Source organism: Pholcus phalangioides, unplaced genomic scaffold (assembly GCF_987345545.1).
Source record: "Pholcus phalangioides strain wild (caught in Gottingen) unplaced genomic scaffold, Ppha-v1.0 ptg000011l_1, whole genome shotgun sequence".
Classification (NCBI taxonomy): Eukaryota; Metazoa; Arthropoda; class Arachnida; order Araneae; family Pholcidae; genus Pholcus; species Pholcus phalangioides.
In genome coordinates this window covers 46,539,368-46,560,138 of record NW_028301604.1, presented here as the reverse complement: position 1 = coordinate 46,560,138, position 20,771 = coordinate 46,539,368, and the positions used below count along the sequence as shown (strand labels likewise).

The following is a 20,771-nucleotide window of genomic DNA, read 5'->3' as shown; positions in this document are numbered from 1 at the left end:
TGTCTTCGTATAATTCAAAGTATTGAAAGAATATACGTACTGGGGTATATATAACAGATAGAAATAAAGTATTTATATTCGGTGTTTTAAATTAGTCTTGGATTTGGGGAGGAGGGAGAGACTTGCACTGCTCCAAATGGAAAGAAATCAATATACTTGGTAAAACTTGTCATTTCTAATGCGGATCATAAACATCAAACTCTTACGAACATAGGGATTTCCCCCAAAAAAACTGTGCAGAGATTTTTGATCTTTGAAAGGGCTCAGTTTCTCAAAACCATCCACCCCTTCATTGAGGGGGTTGGTGCACGCACATTTTCTAAAAAACGCATTTTCGAACTTTTCAATTTTCAAATACTATGAAATTTTATGCATCTAACTGTGTTCACGATTTTGTTCTACCTCCCCTCCCATAGAAATATTTTTAAAATATTTTAATATATAAAAATATGCTGGCACGCATTATACATGCTAAGTTTTCCTTTAAAAAATGCTCTTTTCTCAAAACTAAGTTTTTTGTTAGATAAGGAACATGTTTTCAAACCCAACTCATTCAAATGTGTTGAAAATTTGTGTGCCTCTCAACACTATGTTGTTACATACTTTAACCCAAGGATTTTTTATTAAAATTATTTTTAAAAAAATTATGGCACAAAATATAGGTAAATTTTGAAGATTTTTGAAAAGTTGGATGTTGTTGAAATTAAAATTCGAGAAAAAAATAACCAACAATTAAAATCCTAAAAGCTCGTGTGAGCTTGTATAAAAATATCTATAGTGTCTGAGAGAAAAAATTGAGTGCCCCTAAAGTGAATAGAAAATTTTTAAATGTTCCTTAACACGTTCACTGCTAATGACGCCATGGTGGCGTCATGTACAAAACCAGTTTTAATCTTAAAAAAAATGCGCCCCACGGATTCGATAAGCAATTTAGGCCCCGCAGTGAACGTGTAAATAATTACGCCCAGTAAATTTAGGCCCAAAACAGAGTCGATATGACACAAATTTATAATTAGCTGAAATTTTCAGGATTAGTTCCTAGATAGGTGTAGAACGGATCCTAAAAGTCCCCTAATTTTTCACGTGCGCCTCCATGCAAAATTGTGGATCAAAGATGGCCGCCAAGCACTTTTTGTCTTAAGTGATTTTTTCTCCATATCCCAGTCAAAAACCATCATTTTTCAATTCTGAAAAAGCCTGTGCACTCTGCAAAAATGCTTGTTTTGATTTATACCTGTTAACCGAATAAAAAAATTATAAATGAGCTGAAAATTGATTTATTTGATGTCAAGATGCGAAATTTTCCTGGTTAAAAACTCAATGTTGATCTGTTTTTGCCTCATAACTTTAAAACTATCGACAAACTATAAAATGTGATTTGTTTTTTGTAGTCTTAAGTGAAAAAACTGTGTTTTAAAAAAATTTGAATATCCGTTGAAAAATGTTTTTTTTTTTTATTAAAAGGATCGTTGAGATCACAAAGTTGAATTTTTCAGGTGCAGTTAAATACTCGATAGGTAACTATGAATGTTTCTAATTTACGCTTTCTCATGATAATTCTGACTCAGATAGCTTCCTATATATATAGTACATAAATCAAATCAAATTCTAAAAATATTCCAGTCTCGCTCCCCCCCCCCCCCCGCACACCCATTTCATCCCATGGGATTTATACATAGGTACCTACTTGACAAAAAATACTGCTAGCGTCTCAATAACGTCCTCTTTATTTGGATGAGTTTCTTCGTGCCCTATAAACATTAAAGCACCAGAAGTCTTGGAAGATTGTTGTGAAAAGTTGTGTTTCCTCAAAATAACATGTTGAATTTAGGCCTTCCATACAATCACGAGATTATTCTGATTTGACATAGCTATCTAATTGGTTGCTGCTTCACAATCCTCTCAATGATATCTTTCCTAAACACTTATTGAGTAATGTAGCAAGTGGGTTGGTTGCTGATGACAAAACGAATTCTGACAATGCAAAAGATGTTGGTGAAAAAGTATTGTCCTCGATTGCAGGAAGTTTCTTTGGGGAAGTTAAACTTCAGAAGAAAAAACAGAGTTATGCCAGTGTCTGCCCCTGCAATATAGTCATAGTAAGGAATGAAAATGAAGCATTCAATCCTCTGCAGTTGTTCACCAGTATTGCTGCTGTGCTCATGTCAAATTAAAATTTACCAGATCATCTCAAATATCAATTAGCCTCTCAACCCCCCCCCCCCCACTCTTCGATTCGATGAGGTTTTCTTGAGAAAGAATGCAAAATTGCAAAATCCACTTTAGCAACTATCATTGAATCTGTTGATTCGTGTTTTAAACCACCACCAACCTACTCGTCTATTGTAGATGGAGGATTTCTTATGCACGCATTGGGTTGGGATGAAACTGACTCCTACAGAGATATATGCCTCAAATATGTTAGGTTTGTGCAGAAATACTTCTCTCCATGTGAGGCAGTGGTTTTTGATGGATACACGTGTGCTTTATCCTAAAAGCGTGGAGAGGCAAAGAAGGATGATGTCAAAAATGTCTGCGCATATTGCTTTTGATGAAAATATGGTGGCAACGGCTAAACAAGCTAACTTTTTGCGAAACTCCAAGAATAAATCAAGGCTGATTCAAATGCTGGTGGGCTACTTCCAAACTAAAAGAATAACTGTTGTACAGACGGATGGGGATGCAGATAAACTAATCTGCTCAATTGCAATAAATGCATGTCGGACCAGTGAGATCAGTCGCAGTAATAGGTACAGATCTACTCACAATTGTAATTGCACGAGGTATCCCAGGAACATCACTGTACTTTTTACGACCCCAATCAATTAACTACGAATGAAAATGCTACCACATTACCAAAACACAAGAAGCGATTGGGCCAGTAAAGGATGCCCTTCTCTTCCTGCATGCAGCCACTGGATATGACACATCTGCCATATTCAGAAAGAAGAAATCTACATCTTTCAAGTTCACTTCTCACTTCTTTTGAAATCCCAGGCTGCGGTCTCCAGCCCTTATGTGCCAATGGGCAGTGGCGTCGGAACCGGGGGTGCTGTGGGTGCTCGAGCACCCACGGAAGTTTGTAAAACGGGTTCGAGCACCCACAGAATTGATTCAGAAATCGAAATTTCCTACATGGGACTCAAGACGAGCACCCACAAGTTCGAAACACTTCCGACGCCCCTGCCAATGGGCGCACGTGCAATTTTTCTTCCTGGTCATTGGGTTCAGCTATCCATTTTTAGTCAAATGGCTTGTACGTTGTATCGACTTGACAGCTGTGTTCATGGGAACGGGGCGAGTAATTCGATACTTGCGAGCACGGGGCAAGGGGGGCACTGCTATAAATCTTTAATTTTTCCGACACAACCCTGCCTCTTTTGAAGTAACGGAAGTAAGTTGCTTTGCATCAGTCCGGGGCTGTGAGTGGTTCTATCTATCTTTCTTTCTTTCTTTCAAGTTGATGAAGCAAAATCGCAAACTGCGTTCTTTGATTTCACAATTCAACACCCCTCAAGTTGATCCCCAAAATCTCATTGAAATTTTACAAGTATTTCTGAAACACCTTTTCGGAGGAAAACAAATTAATTCCCTGAATTCCCTCCAATACATCTGCCACAATAGGGAAGTAACCAAACCCCCTCTTCAAAATTTAACCTAGCAACTCTTCCAGCAACAAGTACAGCAGCTTCACAGCATTCACTTCGTGTTTATCTTCAAGTCCAAAAGCGTCTGGGGAACAACCTGGATCCTACTGAATGGGGGTGGTTCATGAAGGAAGGTAGATTGAGCAAAGTTCCTTCAACACTTCCCACAGCTTCTGAACTTCTACAACTAATATCTTGTGACTGCAAAACAACTGCAACAAGAGACTGTGACGCAAGATGCTAGTGCAAGAAGGCAGAACTTTTAGTGTTCCAAGTTTTGTACCTCTTGCTTAGGAAAGACATGTAAAAATTCAGCTCCTTCTACTAACGGCTTCGAAGATGATGTTGAATGATTGGGCTATATTTTTTGATTTATGAACTGTAGGCCAAGTTTTGTTTTTATTCTTACTAGTATTACTACTATTATTGTAATATAATTGTTGCATTTAAGTTTTTTATGGTAATCAATGTAATAAAGTGATATAAAATTTGTTAGTATTTTCGTTTTTCCATTTCAATCTGTTTACAAACATAACCTTTTCTCTTTCTAAACTTATAACAGTTATTTAGAAAGGTAGGCATGTTTTTTTATTTTTTCTAAGGTTTAACAGGTACATACAGTAAAACCTTCTCACTCCGAAGCTAATAAAACTGCTGGATTGATCAAGAAAAAGTGGAATATCTCAGTTATTTTTCAGTGAATAATTTTTAATTGGTTATTTTATGGTATACATCAAAACAGTAATCTTTGTAGAGCATACAGGCTTTTTCAGAATTGAAAAATGATTTTTTTTATAACTTAGATAAAAGGAAAAACATCAAAAAAGGCATAGAATCATCTCGTGATTGTATGGAAGGCCGAAATTCAACATGTTATTTTGAGGAAACACAACTTTTTCACAACAATCTTCCAAGACTTCTGATGCTTTAATGTTTATAGGGCACGAAGAAACTCATCCAAATAAAGAGGACGTTATTGAGACGCTAGCAGTATTTTTTGTCAAGTAGGTACCTATGTATAAATCCCATGGGATGAAATGGGTGTGCGGGGGGGGGGGAGCGAGACTGGAATATTTTTAGAATTTGATTTGATTTATGTACTATATATATAGGAAGCTATCTGAGTCAGAATTATCATGAGAAAGCGTAAATTAGAAACATTCATAGTTACCTATCGAGTATTTAACTGCACCTGAAAAATTCAACTTTGTGATCTCAACGATCCTTTTAATAAAAAAAAAAAAAAAATTTTTCAACGGATATTCAAATTTTTTTAAAACACAGTTTTTTCACTTAAGACTACAAAAAACAAATCACATTTTATAGTTTGTCGATAGTTTTAAAGTTATGAGGCAAAAACAGATCAACATTGAGTTTTTAACCAGGAAAATTTCGCATCTTGACATCAAATAAATCAATTTTCAGCTCATTTATAATTTTTTTATTCGGTTAACAGGTATAAATCAAAACAAGCATTTTTGCAGAGTGCACAGGCTTTTTCAGAATTGAAAAATGATGGTTTTTGACTGGGATATGGAGAAAAAATCACTTAAGACAAAAAGTGCTTGGCGGCCATCTTTGATCCACAATTTTGCATGGAGGCGCACGTGAAAAATTAGGGGACTTTTAGGATCCGTTCTACACCTATCTAGGAGCTAATCCTGAAAATTTCAGCTAATTATAAATTTGTGTCATGTAAAATCCTAAATTTACTGGAAGGAGATTTCTCCCTTAAGCCCCGTTCTCATGTGCAAGATTGGGGTCGCTCTGGTGATAATTACCGGCAGGATAACTTTTTTCCCCTCGTAGGGAAGAAAAAGGTGGGAGAAAAGCTCATCAATAAAAGACCATCTTTCTTGCGGTGGATTGGTGGTCGACACCGACCTTCTCTCCCATAATTCTTTGCGCCGCGAAAACTAGTATAAGCTCCTTCGTCAGCCATCTTGAATCAATCACTTCCGCGCGTTCAACCTACGTAACCAGTCACGACTTCCGGAAAGAAGAGGGGGATTACCGGCATAAACTTAACGTCATGTGAATGGTTTGTAGCGAAAATTTCCGTTACCGGGAAGTTCCCGGGATGTTTTATTGCACATGTGAAGAAAGCATGTATAGAAAGCATGGGATGCCAAGATCGTGCACCAATCACGGCTTAGACAGCTCATAATAAGGGAACTTTAATTATGTAAACCCTTTATAAGTATAGTAAATTCTGTTTCCTCCAAATTACTGAGTAGGCGTAGCATCAATATTTAGAAGTCACCAACGAATAAGGCAAATAAACGAAAAATTCAAAAACTCCGATCAGGACGCAGCATTTCTATCACACACAAGCTCTCAGCTTCATTCTAACTACGACGCTTGAATTGAACAGACGTACTTTTTTCCGCCGAGCAACCAGAAGTTAAGATTTGGTATTCAACCCAAGTGGGATACTCGGTCAGCGTGATTAGTGATTAAATGTTTTTTTCCTCTGGAAACGACACCCATTATGTGTCGAAATTCATTAATTTTTTTAAGAGTTTTTCTATTTTTCGTGTATTTGCCTTATTCGTTGGTGACTTCTTAATATTCTTGAGCAAAGTTTATCTACTCTTTCATAGCATCAATAATCTCGGCTGGACGCGAGTTTTTAGATAATGCTTAATGATGTTCCTGAGAGACGCGATGCACACTTTGAGAACCACTGTGCTACGACAAATCGCAGCGGTCTTCGATTCTTTCGATGAATTGCCTTCCAGGGATAAGAACCAATTAGAAAACACTACACTGAGGTCTAAGGTGATATACGGTTTATAAAATTATTAATACATCATTTTTTAATTTTTTTTATATGTAATTGAAATAAAGTGTTTCAAGTTCATATATTATACGATTCAATTTTATGTTGCTCGGCTTTCGATTTATCAAAGAAATGTAATCTATTTCTGCTAGCGCTGTGTAACATATGAATGATATATCTTTCTAAAACGCCATACCATACCTCTCGATGACGGGAAGGCGATCGCCAATCTTCCATTGTATTCATGATTGCAGACAATATAGCTTTTTTTATGTTTTCAGAAAACACATTCTCCTCTGAACTGGCACAGACATGTTCGATTTTGCCATCAACCCATGAGAAAGACAATGGAATATTTACAAGATTTCCAGTAAGTGATGCTATGTCTTCATGGTCTACATTGCCATGAAATACAATATCCCTTAGCTAAAAAAAGATAAGAATATTCCAAGTAAAATTCTAATTCAGCTTCTTATGTGACAACTTGAAATGAACTAACTGACTATCAATGTCACTGAACGCTATGAAAGACTTACTTGAAGTGTCATTTCACACTTGTCTTCGGAATAGATTTCGGCAACACCACTCATTCCAGCCTGCAGTTCCTTGCGGTTGCCTGCAACTGTGATGCGGTTCGTGGTTTGGAAGCTGTAAACATATTTGTGTCCTAATCTGTAGCTGAACTTTGCAGTTGATGCTGGAAAAGATATACTAATCAAATTTCAAATATTCAATCCACTGAAATATTATCTATTTGTATAATCATTTGCTAAACGGGAGAACTCAAGGGTGGAACTAGGAAAGTTTTAAGTAGGGGAAAGGTGGATAAGGTTATGCTCACATAGTGGGACGAAGAGGTGCGAGTTACAAGAATTGCGACTAGGAAGAACAATTCGTATAGCAGTATTAGAGGAAGAGATTGTCCGCACATAGTAAAGGAGGATAGAGGAAATGGCTGGAGGGGTTTTGAAATGAGAGGCTGTGATGATGATGACCTCTCCACAGAAGCTCTTCCTTTTTTTCCAAGTGGGACAGATAAAAAGGGAGAAAACGAACCAATCAGCTGATAGCGAAAATAAAGGATCGAGGTGAAAACAAACTTGTTTGTTCAAGTCGCGTACCTCGTTGAGTGGTATCTTTCTCTCCTTTGCTCGCTTCTCGAGCATGTGCTATGTAGAACAAAAAATACAAATGTCTTCATCGTAATCTCTATTATACTCTCCCGTACCTCTTGGTCGCCCCACTATGTGTGCGGCGTAAGAGTAGGCATTCAATTCTTCTGCTGTTAGAAACAGGGCAATGTGATCAAATTAACGCGTGTATTTTGAGAAGTATCTCAAGAAACCGCCATCATTGGTAACATTCTTCATGTCTTTAATTTATAAGGTAAAATGTCTGGTCCGATTAAAATCTATTCTCACACATCCATCACGGCTCGTCTCCGTCTCGTGTCAGTTCCAAAAAGTATATACGGTAAAACCCCTCTTAATTCTTTGAGGCACACGGTTTTAAAGAAAATAAAACCCTTAAAAATTAAATAAAAATATAATGATTGAAATAAGTGACACACCTAAAACATTGATAATCTAAAATACGACAAGAACCAAGTGAAGAAATTCCTAGATTTAAGAAATATGTTCAACATATTAAATTGTTTGTAGCGTGCGGTCCTATGCGTGAACAATTGGTCTAAAGTTTATGACTTTTGCGGTGACAATATGCATGAAAAATGATTACAGGGACACTTTTTAACAATCAACAAAATTAAGTGTATTCAGTTGATGGGAATGATGTCGTTTTTCAAAGATTTGATAGCCAAGTCCTAGTGAAAACGTCAGATAGTTGAAGTTATGTCATCGTATAAATAAAATATTTTAACATTAAATGTGTAGGAATCTCGACTGAAAAAGCCAAACATCGTTTTAATGAGAAAGTCCTATAAATTAAGAGACATATAAACGGTGTTCTACCATCCGTGGGGTTACTTTCCACCACGTTTTAGGCGGTGCACCACATGACGAATCCCACCAATGCCAGAGTGGTGGTCTTCTGAAATTTATTTTCAGTGGTTCCCAACTTTGACCTGGGAATGCGAACCGATCTCCCCGTTGAAAAGTCTCGCCACAGAGAGCAATAGATGTACAATGATACAATTATTCAATCATTACACTTCACTCATAGTTACAAAAATTCACGGTAGATGACAGTACCACACAGAAACAAACTTCACGTTAGGTTCACAACACATACATGCACATCATGGCACAGGTCTTCTTCGACCACCTGTTAATATCTCTTCATTGAGACAGAGCGGCTGACCATGATCTGGTTAGGAGAAGGAAAATGAATGTGGTGCATTACCCCTATTTTGCTCAGAACGAAACTATCAAATTACTATCAATCATATAATGATAAATAATCTCTTGATTAGAGAGAGGAGGGATTTTCGTTTTTGGTAAGGATTGAACAATATTTTTTGTGTGGTAAAAACTAAATAAACATCACGTAACTTCTAATTAAGTCGTTTTGTGAGAGCAAAATAGAATTTTTTCCCGACAAGAATTCCAGCTAAAATCAAGCACAGCATAGTTATGTAAGCAGAATAAAAACTGTTTCGAAAAATTTAGTTGAGTAGCCACTAGGTAGCGTTGAATCTTTTTTTCCGTACCTATCGTTCAGCTACACGGTTTAGGCAACACCTTCTATAGCAGAAAGCCTCCGCGAGAAGCTCGTGACGTCACTGAAGTCTTCCATTTCACCTATAGTCATTGCAAGCCTGTTTTTACATGTTAACTGGTGGGGATTTTGCCCCACTATCCTTTCTATTTGCCCCACCAGTGAAGATAAAAAATGACCACTGGTGGGGCAAAGCCCTTTTCTTGTTTTCCTGAAGCAGCTTCAACTTCAAAGCCTAACAGTATGAAGAAAGTCAAAGAAAAAACTCACACAAAAAGATTTCGCCATTTGCCAGTCCGATTTTTTATGACTGATATTTTTTTTCAAGAAGGAAAAGAAAAGTTCAACTGAAAAGATAAGTTTTCCAGGGATCGAATTCCATGGAATAGGTCTTTTGCTCTCGTAAAAAGTCAGACAAAGAACAGATGGAGGATGGCCGACGCGAAGGATATGACCATTGAATTGATTTATTTTTTGATGTTCATTAAAGTGGAAACGATTTAGTTATATAACCCTGGGAGAAGAAAGGATCTAAAGTTACCGGGTTGTCATCAGATGCCGGGGTTAAAACATTCTATTTTAGAGCAAATAGGTAAACATCAGTGTGCACAAAACCATTCAAATTCGGACATTGGATGGTCTCTAGATCCGAAGAGAGGGGCATGAAGAAAAAAAGAAATACAGTGGAGAGAGAGAACCCCGTTCATACGACTTTCGAGGGACCAAATCACGGTATAGTTTTTATTTAGCCGTGATTCTCCCATAATTTTTATTTAACTTTCGGATTATGATTAAAAGTTATCTGAATATGAAGAAAAGAAAGGTCATGGCATTATGATTTTTTGATAAATTTAATCCAATGATGACACTTTGCCTTTAATCTCTCTCTTGAGGATTCTTACGATTATTTTACAAATGACAAAAAAAGAAGAAAATTAAAAACAAATTTGTAAGATTTTCTGCGAACAAAACTGTTTATATATTAACAAATTTATTTTTATTATATTTTTTTGCAAACGTCTCCAAAAGTAACTCGGCATATTTAATTTCTTCACATTTTCATTCTTTCATAAATCCAAATTTTTTTGTTGAAATTTCATTTTACGTTCAAGAGAGAGGGGGGGGCTTTTCTTTTTTTTCAGAAATTTAAGAACAGCTGATTTCACGCAGCCAGCCAGCAAGCAAGATACCACAACCAAAGGAAATTCTACTGGAAATGAAAGAACGAACTGATATATTGTACATATTTCCCACCAGCAGACCGGTTGCTAATGCTTCAGGAATAACACTGGGAAACGAAGCACTAACACATTGGAAAAAACTCAGACGGAACATGTGGTATGCGAAGAAGTATGGTCTGTACATCTAGTATAGTTGCCTTTCGACAAATGTAAATTATTTTGTTTATGGCTCGTCGCGTTTCCGTAGTTCTCAAAAACTTAAATAAATAAACCATAATCATCCATCAATAAATAAACCATTTTAGAGCCCACTTTAAAGGGGTCATCAGCTTGTTGAATGTTTATGTATCCGTTTACAATCATACTAAAAATTATGGCTTTTCTGGCGATAATATTCGTAAAAATATTCATTTCAGCGACGTCTTTTGCTATCTAAAAAAAATGAAATCCTATTGACAGAAATTAAACTTTTACCGAGTTTCGGGGTTCCAGTAGAAATGAAAACGCCGTGTAATTGATGATGTGCGTCTAATAAATTAAATATTTTAACATTAATATGTATAGGAATAAACTACGACCAAAGCCAAACGTGTATAATGAATGAGTAAAAGTCGTATATAACGAGTGTTCCACTATATTGTGGTTTTATGAGTGTTTCTGTGTATACTGAACCCCACTATATGAGTATACAATATTTCAAGAGTGATTCCATCACTATTGAATCTCAAATGTTTGTAAAAATTAGAGAGGTGGGGGAAGGAGAGAATGGCATAGCGTCTGTCTTTGGAGGATGTGTTGGTGACAATACCTCTGTCATGAAGCTAGCCAATGGTCACTCTCCAAGCGGGGCCATACAGTAATAACAAACCATAAACAAATACCAATCAAGACCTGTGGTATCATATGTCAACGACTTTTTAGGAGAAGCTGTGTTACGTAAGATGAAATTTGAGATGATTATAACCGGGAATTTCATGTTGAGAATTTATTATTCGCAAATCCGGACTTGTGTAAAATTACTTTTTGTTTAGATTCTTTTTTAATTGAATATTTTTTTTTCATCTCTTGTTGCGTTTTTTTTTTGTTTTTTTTCGATTGTTTTCTTGTTGTCGTTGAAAAAGGATAGAAATCAACATCTACATTTTAACATCGGAAAAAGATAGAATTTTTTCTTGTTTTTGTTTTCCATTCTAAAGTTTCAGTGTTTGCATGTGTTTCTTTAGTTCCTGTTCAATCTAGAACAGTGTTGACAACTGGGTTATTTTCCAACTAAATCAGGCCTTTTCTTGGCCATTTGGATGGAAAAAATTCCCATCCAGTTACTTGTCCTTTTCAAAAAAAAATTTCCTGTATACTAGTAGTCCATTATGAAATCACGTGAAAATACAGGAATGGTCATCCAAATAACGATTAAAATTAATTCTGGTTGTTTTAAGTCCGATTTCTAGCTGTTTTCGATAAAGAAATGAATCGCTTTTTTAAAAAACGTTATAATTTTATATTGTTTTGAATCAATGCCAACACAATGTGTCATTACCCCCATTGTGCATAATTTTTGATTGTAGCACACTCTGTAAACTTCTGATAGATTTTTTGGTATGCTTTTTTTTAAGTTTGCACATCGCCGCCCTCCCTGTTTTGCAGGGAGGGCGGTTATAATTAATTAATTTAATAATTAATAATTTTATTAGTTAAAACTTTTATTGATTAATATTTTTATTAAAATTTGAAATTTTCGCCTGCCATGTCATTTGTACGAACACACTGGAGCCTATTCCGCTTCGAGTGTCCTTTTTTTCTACTGTCCCACCTGTTTAAATTTCTTATAAAATAGCTTGAGTTATTGGATATACTGCAAAATAAGGTAAAGATTTCACATACATCGGACTGCTATATCCAATGGCTACAGGTGGGCGACTTCAGTGACGTCAAAGCTTCGCACGGAAGCTTTTTGCTATAGAAGGTGTTGGTTTAGGTAACTACTCTAGCTTTACGTCAGAGAAAACGAGTGATTGTGTTAGTGATTCCGAGAAAGCAAAACAAATTCTCAAACTTTTCTCTCTATACTGCTCTGGAATTCTCTCTTCTCTCTGGAAGAGATAAATTTTTTTTGCTTCGAAAAAAAAAGTTCATCGGAGATAGGTCATTGTAGAATAGGCGGGTTTATGTTATTCTCGAGAAAGGTCAGGTTTCAATTTTTGGTTTTTAAAAATGAATTCTTGAGAGAATCGTATTTCAGTATATATTAACCAAAATCGGCATCGCTATAAAATTCTAGAAATTAGTGAGTAACAAGAATTTTATGGTTTTTTTATTTTAAAGACTTACTTGTTGGACATTGAGTTGAACAGCGACTTCCATTTTCACGCTGGTATGGGCCTGAAAAATAAAACTTTTTATTAACACCCTCTTAGTGAGCGAACTCAACTTTCAACAAACTGAGACCTTAAATTTTCGAAATTTATATAGGAAAAGCACCGAATATCTGTTAGGGATCGAATGATTTTTTTTTTCTCTTGCAGGCTACTCTACCATGCAGTTTTATTGGGTTGTTGTTTGGTAAACAGTGAAGCTGTGTGTTTGAGGGGATAATTAGATTTTCTGTAAATATCAATTTTTTTAAGGAAAATCTTACACCATATGTACCAAGATACGCGTTTTTTTTCTCGATATTTTACAGATGTTAAACTGTCACTACACTGACAGTTGTTTTTTTCAAATAAGAGTATAAATAATGATGTATTAGCAACACACTCGCGGTTTCTTTGTTGAATTTTCATCACGTGGCTCGTTCACTTTATATCGGATACTTGCAGTGGCTTAACAAATTGTTCAGTCACGGGTTAACTCGTGTTTTTATACTCATACACAGCCAATGTGATGAGTGAGCTTTTCCCCAAAAAACCGGTCTATAATGAGTAAATATCGAATATCGGTTAATCGGAGACTATCGTGGAATACTGCGCAATAATCGATAAAAGATTCAACAGTACGTGTGTTAAATGACGTTAGCTGACTCGTTCAGTTGGCAACCACTGAATTATTTGGAAGCATCCATCAATTATCTCATTATCTCAGCTAAATGATGAGTCCGTTTACATGCACAATATTGGGGGTTGCTTTGATGAATATATCCTGCATGGCAACTTCTTTTTGCTAGAAGGGAAAAAAGGAGGGAGAGATTCATAAAAAAACTCATCTTTTTAGGGAGGGATTGGTGGTTTGCACCTACCTCCTCTCTCGTAATCCATTGTGCCACGAAAACAACCGTCAACCGGCTTCTGTGAAAGGGGGGAATTGCCGGCATAAACTAAACGCCAAGTAAACGGGTTGTAGCAAAAACCCCTGACACCGGTCTCTGGCCGGTTTTTTCTTTTTTATTTCCCATGTGAACGGGGCTAAAGTGACATCTGATCGTTAAAGATAGCAGAATAGGGAACAGCGATTAGCTATAGCAATAATTCTGACGTCACAGATTTGCTTAAAGATGGTGGGAGAGTCAGCCTGATATTTCAAGGCGCTCTAGTCAAGTCTCTTCGCAGAGAGCAGGCAGACCTACAACACGATACTGACATAACATAAAAATTCAAGCATTTCCCTCTTTACTTCAGAAAATGTAAGACAGATGGCAGCATGAACACGAAACAAGCGCAACTCTACAACATAGATACGTTAGGGCCACACATTCACTCAGAACACACATTCCGGCATGTGCCGATTCGTTCGAAATTCCGAGGAGGAATGTGTACGAGGTGCATGTACGGTTAAGTAGTAGTAGTCAAGACTAGTCGTGCTTATGAACAGCCACTTTTATTAGTCTTACAGCATTCTGTTCCTTTTATTTGAAACGCCGAAAATTGCCATGGTGAATAGAATGACTGCTGTTTTTGTATAGACAAAATGGTGTTGAAGGGTAAAAAAACCATTTTCTAAGAGTATTTCAATAACAGTGGCTCTTCCGCATTTAGTCTTAACAAGGACTTATTTAATATCACATATCGATTTTTCGACTCTTATTCCATCTTATAAATAAACTTATCATTCACACAAAAGAAAAGCCAAAAATAATGCATCAATGCAATATGTAGGCTCTATCACGTTTCTATTAAAAATAGGTTCTATCACAATGAAACCAATAGAAGTTAGTCGATAATGATATAATAACAGCATAAACAACGATTCATAAAGATATAACTTGAAAACTACTAAATCCGACAACCTACCTGCAACAGCAGCTCCCAACAGGCAAATGAATGCAAGAAGGCTCAAAGCCATGCTTGATACCAGTGATCTGTTCACAGATATTCGCCAGTTTTATACCCCGCAGAAAAAAAAGAAAAAAAAAATTGAGAAGGAAATCTACTTTTATTTTATTTCTTATTTTTTCCTTCTTAGAATCGTACTTCGCACAGCAAAAAATTGTAGGGAAAACTTTTGCTATTTTGCTGAATAGGCTGACAAGAAAATTTGCTTGTAGTGAATTTCATGTTTTTCTTACAACTAGCTCTCCTGATTTTGAGAGCAAGTTCTGATAACGTTAGAGAGAGAGAGATGACCCTTCTCTCTTTTTTTTCTTAGCCTAAAGGAGTTATGCTGACATTTACTGATAATAAAAGATCGAATCATTTATTTTTCGTATAGTTGTACGCACGCACATAAAGGCGTTTTCATGAAAGTATTGTTGATAACAAATCGAAGGAGCTTTGGTTTATCAATTTTTTAAAACCCTTTATTTGCTAGCTGCTATTGTACGTTGAATTGTTCATTTAATAAATCTGCTATTAATAATGTAGAATGTTTGTAAATAACCATCCAGTGTTCAGTGTTTCCTAAAGTGAGCAGTATTGCCCCCTGGTGGGAGATGGAATGTTTCAAGGGAGCGATAGAAGTTACGGGTGTAACATAGGATCCTATGAGTTCACTTGAGTTGGGGGAAATGAGAGAAAAAAAATTGAAGCGGGGGCGATGGAATAAATAGTTTGGGAAAATCAGCAATGGTCAAGAATAAATATAAGCACAGATAAAGGTCAGTACCGGATAAAAATGTGTATAGCTGGACAAGGGTTCGAAGCAACACTCCCACTTCTAGGGGAAAATGAGTGATTCGGGTATTTTTCATTTACTTTTTTTTTTTCAAAGTGGGGTGACTCTTGAAGGCCAGTCCCACGATTCTTGGTACGCGACGCAGGGTTAGGTAATTAAATTAAAGGATAATAAAAAGTCTTTGTTGGACATAAAACCACAGCCGGCGTGTGTTTGTTCCGAACAAGTACGGGATTTTCGCAGGCTGTGGTTTTTGCGGTTTATGTCCACAACAAAGACTTTTTATTATCTTTTACTTTAATTATCTTACCCTGCGTCGCGTACCAAGAATCGTGGGCCAGAACTGACTGCGAGGCGGTTGCGATTGGGGGAGGGGGGATCGACCCAAGAGGATTTATTCTGTAAGCGCACAGATCACCCGCTAGCGGGACAAATCTTCGGTTATCTGTTGAAAAGGTTTGAGCGCCCAGATCAGCGAGGCGGGGGAACGCGGGTTTGCTGTCCCCCATTGTCTATTAAGTTGTTTGACGAGTAGGGTGATCACATTTGGGATGCACTGGACAAAGGAACTGCTCTTCTTCTCAGGTTGCCAGAAAAATGGGGAAGAGACAAATTCAAGGAAATTAATGGTAAGGTTTCATTTAACAAACTAATTCTTTGTTTGGCGCTCTTGCACGGATAACCAATTAAAAAGAAACCGATAAAGAAAAAACTAAATTTTTCTAACTAATATTTTTCTTTCCTACATGAGCATACAGTAAAACTCGGTTATAATGACATTCATAAAATAACGTGATTAGGGGTCATTCAAGTATTACGTCATCATCAATGGGGGGGGGGGGAAGGGAGGGGGTTTCCGATTTGCTGACTTTTGATGACAAGGGGGGAGGGGGGTTTGAATAATGATTACGTCATCGACCACCCTTTATGAAAATATGAGTTAGGATGCAGAGGGGCAGAGCTGATGACGAAATTTTGCTGACAAGAGGGGGGAGAGGGTCAGCGTTTTGCTGACATTTGCTGACAAGTGGGGGGGGGTCAAAAATGGCTAAAAATTTGCTTACGTAATACTTGAATGGCCCCTTACGCCGTAAAAACCAAGATATATATTTGAAAATACTTGAATAGAATGCATTGGATCCCGCTTATAACGTTTTATCAAAAATATTAATAAACGCCTCATCCAAAAAAGTATAAATTACCAGGGCAGGACCATTTGTAATAGATTCATAAAAAATTATCAGACTTAAAAATAAATAGACATCTCAAGGTAAAAGTTTTTACACTTGCGAATTCCATATCTAATTTTTGAAAAATTCATTAAAATAATATGTATGAAGGAGGAAATACAGTCGAATCAAGTTTTAACGAACACTTTTCTAATTTCTCAGATAAACTAACATAGGAACAATACAAAAACTTGAAATTCCCTTATAACGAAAGTTCGTTATAACGAATTGATTTCTACGGTCTCTTGGAGTTCCTTACAACAGGATTCGACTGTATATCCCTAAAAGCTTCATTGTGCGTGTTTTGCTTTAATTACTCTGTCTTTTTTGTATTTATTTTTGTATCGTGTGTGAATGTGCAAGTTTATGTGTTTTTGCAATGAAAAAAAAAACTGTCTCGACAAAACGCCGTATGCGGGTAAGATCGAAAACAATTTCAGACACTCAGATTTTCTACACTAAATTTTCACATCTATCGTTGTTTTTTAAGCAGTTTTTGATTTATATACCTACAAAGATCTGCAACTAGGGAGATCGGGCCTATTGTCCAGGGCGCTGAAGTAGAGGAGGCGCCGGATTCACCCTTTAACCACTGTTTCCAGCCGCTCCTTATACGGGGACGCCCTTGTGACGGTGCTGCCGGCAAGAGTGCGTAGGTGTTGGCATTCCAATATTATAAATCTGTCAACACATCGTTTTCGTGAGAGCGCCTTTTCTTTACCTCTCTTTCGCTGTTTTGAGAGAGAAGGCTTTCGTTTCTTGCAGAGTCAAGATGTCATTTTTATGTGTCCCTGTATTTCTTGTTTCGTATATGTGTGTTAACGTACCGTGTGTTTCTTCTTATTAATAAACTGTATATTTAGCCGTTATCTGGAGTCAAACAATTTTATGGAGTCGAATTTGAGCTACCAATGGATAAGTCGCTATTTGAATGGAAGTGTCAGCACAAGCCTTCATACCAGTGATAACAATCCTAATGGTGACTACAACCTGATGCCGTATGCACAAGGGGTTAAGCCAGGGTAGCAAATTCGGTGGGGGCGACAAATCTCAGTAATTCGTGGTCAAGAACATTAAACTATAACGTGAAAAAGGAAGAGCAATTTGAAAGCCCGAAGGCGGCAAGGCCGTAAATCTGTGTCTGCAAACGGATTTAGAATCATTTACATGCTTTCGTAATCAAAGTATGGCCAGCTTCCAAGAGACCGGAGAAATAACGAACGAAATAATCGTTATAACGAAGCGAAGGAATTCCAGGTTTCTCGCATTGTTCCTATGTAAACCTTTCTGGGGGATTGGAAAAGTTTTCGTTAAAACGAGAGATTTTCGTTATAACGGTGTTCATTAAAACGGGATTCGAATGTATTTTTTTTATTTCAGAAATATCTCCCATATTCATTCATATTCCCATTCTCATCAAGATATCCTAAAAATATGACTGTACTCGGACAACCTGTTTTTGAGAAAAACCACTCGAAGAACGAGAACTTTAATTATAATAACACTGCATTTAATTATTTCACTGTAAACCGTGGTACCACATCTCATCATGGGGAGGGGCTAATAGTCCAGGGGTGAATATGATTCAAGATGAAAACGAGGCTTCAAAAGCGAAATCTAGAGAAATTCTCTAATTGTTATTTTGTGCAAAAAAGCTATAATTATTTTTATCAAAGGTATGTGTTAAATTTGATCAGTGTAGTTATGAAAATATTATAGTGGCAAGCATATGTGGAGTTAATGCTATGGAAAGGGTAAACTATATATATATATATATATATATATATAAAATATATATATATATATATATATAAGAAATTATATATAATACAAGAAATTTTCCAGAAATTTTACAGGAGGGTAGTTTAAAGAATTTTTAGTACAGTATGTCTTTCTAATGGAGCTCGTTTGTTTTAATATATTCTGTTAATATCTCTTCTTTAATATTTATGTTATTTATTGAAAAAGGATTGAGTGTCCCCGTACCTATGACATAGCTCCGGCATACAGATTTAGAATATTCAAAATGAGAAAAATTTAAAAAGCGTAAAATGTCATTTGATAAGTGTAGGAAAATAAGAGAAAATTCTCTCCCAAAGAAATTTTAAATTACTAACCTTGAAAAAACATTTTAAATGAATAGAAATTGATTTAGGTATCCGACTCCTCGTTTTGGAAGAAAATATCTGGATTAATATCTAAATTATAGATATTTATAGAAAATATCTATAATTTTTTGTGATTTTAAACCATGCCTTGTTTTGTTTATATGACGCTTAGAACCGAAGTTACATCCACTTTCCAGGACTTGGTTCGTCCTGGACTGGAGTATGCCGTAAGTTTTTTGAGACCATACTTGCAGAGGGACATACAATTGGTTGAACGGGTGCAAAGAAGAGAAACGCATGTCCCTTGTTGGCACACGAGACTTGAGTTATGAAGAGAAACTTCATTTTTTGAATATATTTACAATGGAAGAGTGCGTGTGTCATGAGGGGATATGACTGAAGTGTTTAAAATTTTCAACGGGATGGATAGGATAGACCATGTATTATGTTAATAAACCGTCATTCGACTGCTTCGACAAGGTGACACCAGTATCGTTTAGTAAGGTGTAACTCCAGGTTGTGACGTCACAGGAAGTTTTTCTCTCACATGGTTGTGGATAAATGATATAGCTTACCTCAGGAGACCGTGAATTCTAACTCAATCGACAGACACATTTATAAACGAAATACGATAAACATAATAGGATAAATCGAGAAGCTGTCCATACTTAGATAAGACGACCATAATTTTTTTTATGTGGGCTGTGTTATATTTTATTATAATTGTTGGTTTTTATTGCTCTTATTGGGTTGCTTTATCTTTGATATAATTAAGATATATTTCACATCCATATTTTTCATGGGCATCTTTTTCAACCACCTTGTTGGGCATTTTGCCTGTTGTGGCCTTTTGTATTTGTACTTTTATTGAGGTATTATGAAAAATATATTTTTCTTCAGATTAAACAATCGTCGAATACTAATACAAAGCCACAACAGGCAAAATGCCCAAAGAGGTGGCAGAAAAAAAGATGCCCATAACAAATATGGATGCCTTATATTTATTAAATAGTTTTATTTCATTACGTCAATACGTAGACAAATCCTGAGGACAAATTTTGATAATTTTCTAGTGTTCTTGAGGTCTTTAAATATAACTATTGATATTATATGTTTGTGCGATTAAAAACTACTATATAAAAGTCATAGAAAATATTATTGATTACAATTGTTTCATTAACTGTAGGACGTATAACAGATCAGGAGGGGTAATTATATATGTAAACAAAAACATCAAAACAATGCAGGAAAAACAGTTCAAATTTGAAACAGATGAGGGTTTATGTATATGACCTCCGGATTATAACATAGAAATATTGCAGCTTCATCGATCGCACTCATTCACAATTTTTCAATTCAATAAATAATGAGAAACTTATATGAAATATGCTAAAAGAAATAGTTTAATAGTTGGAGATATAAATATTAATTTATATGGTAAAGATAAAGGAGCATCACAATATCTGGACATAATGTCAATAAATGGCTTTAGTACGTTACACGAATATATAACCAGAGATTAATGGAACTAAAACGTGCCTTGATCATGTCTTTTATACAACTAAACAAAATACAACTCAGAAATTTAATGTATATAAAACTCGCATAACTGACCATTATCCAATAATAGGATACGTAAATTTTTTGGAAAGAGCAATAAGGAAAAGAAATGAAACAAATCAGCAAATAACGATAAATTATAAAAAAAATTTGAAAATTTCATTTATCACATAAACCTAAAAAGTATGGATGAGCGATGTATTGAAAATAAATACAGACATCTCATGGATATTTTGACAATGAATTCGAGTCTATGGACCAAAGAGATAAAAAGAAATCCTAAAAAATATGAAAAAAATGGATTAGCAAAGAAATAATTGAAAAAATAAACATCAAAGTAAGATTATATAGAAAACAAAAACACCCATACATTTAATCCTATGAGATTAAATATAAAGATTATGACAGAAATTTAAAAAAAATTATTAAAAAAACAAAGTAAAAATATATTAAAGAAATGTTTGATACGTGTGAAAATAACAAAAGACTACAATGGAAGTGTATCAACGAACACGTATGGAATAAAAGTACGAAACAAAACACTT

At 35.8% G+C, this 20,771-nt stretch overlaps 1 protein-coding gene across 1 annotated transcript in view; it reads right to left on the bottom strand.

Annotated features, from left to right (window-relative positions):
* The window catches only part of LOC149080485 (uncharacterized), a 137,165-nt gene extending 122,591 nt beyond the window's left edge, over positions 1-14,574 (bottom strand). The window contains exons 1-4 of the mRNA XM_089239586.1: positions 14,510-14,574; positions 12,615-12,665; positions 6,966-7,126; positions 6,631-6,855 (exon numbers count right to left, since the gene is read on the bottom strand). Of these exons, the coding sequence (XP_089095712.1) occupies positions 6,631-6,855; positions 6,966-7,126; positions 12,615-12,665; positions 14,510-14,561 (489 nt within the window). The 5' untranslated portion in view covers positions 14,562-14,574. The remainder of the gene's footprint in view (positions 1-6,630; positions 6,856-6,965; positions 7,127-12,614; positions 12,666-14,509) is intronic.
* Positions 14,575-20,771: the final 6,197 nt, after the last annotated feature.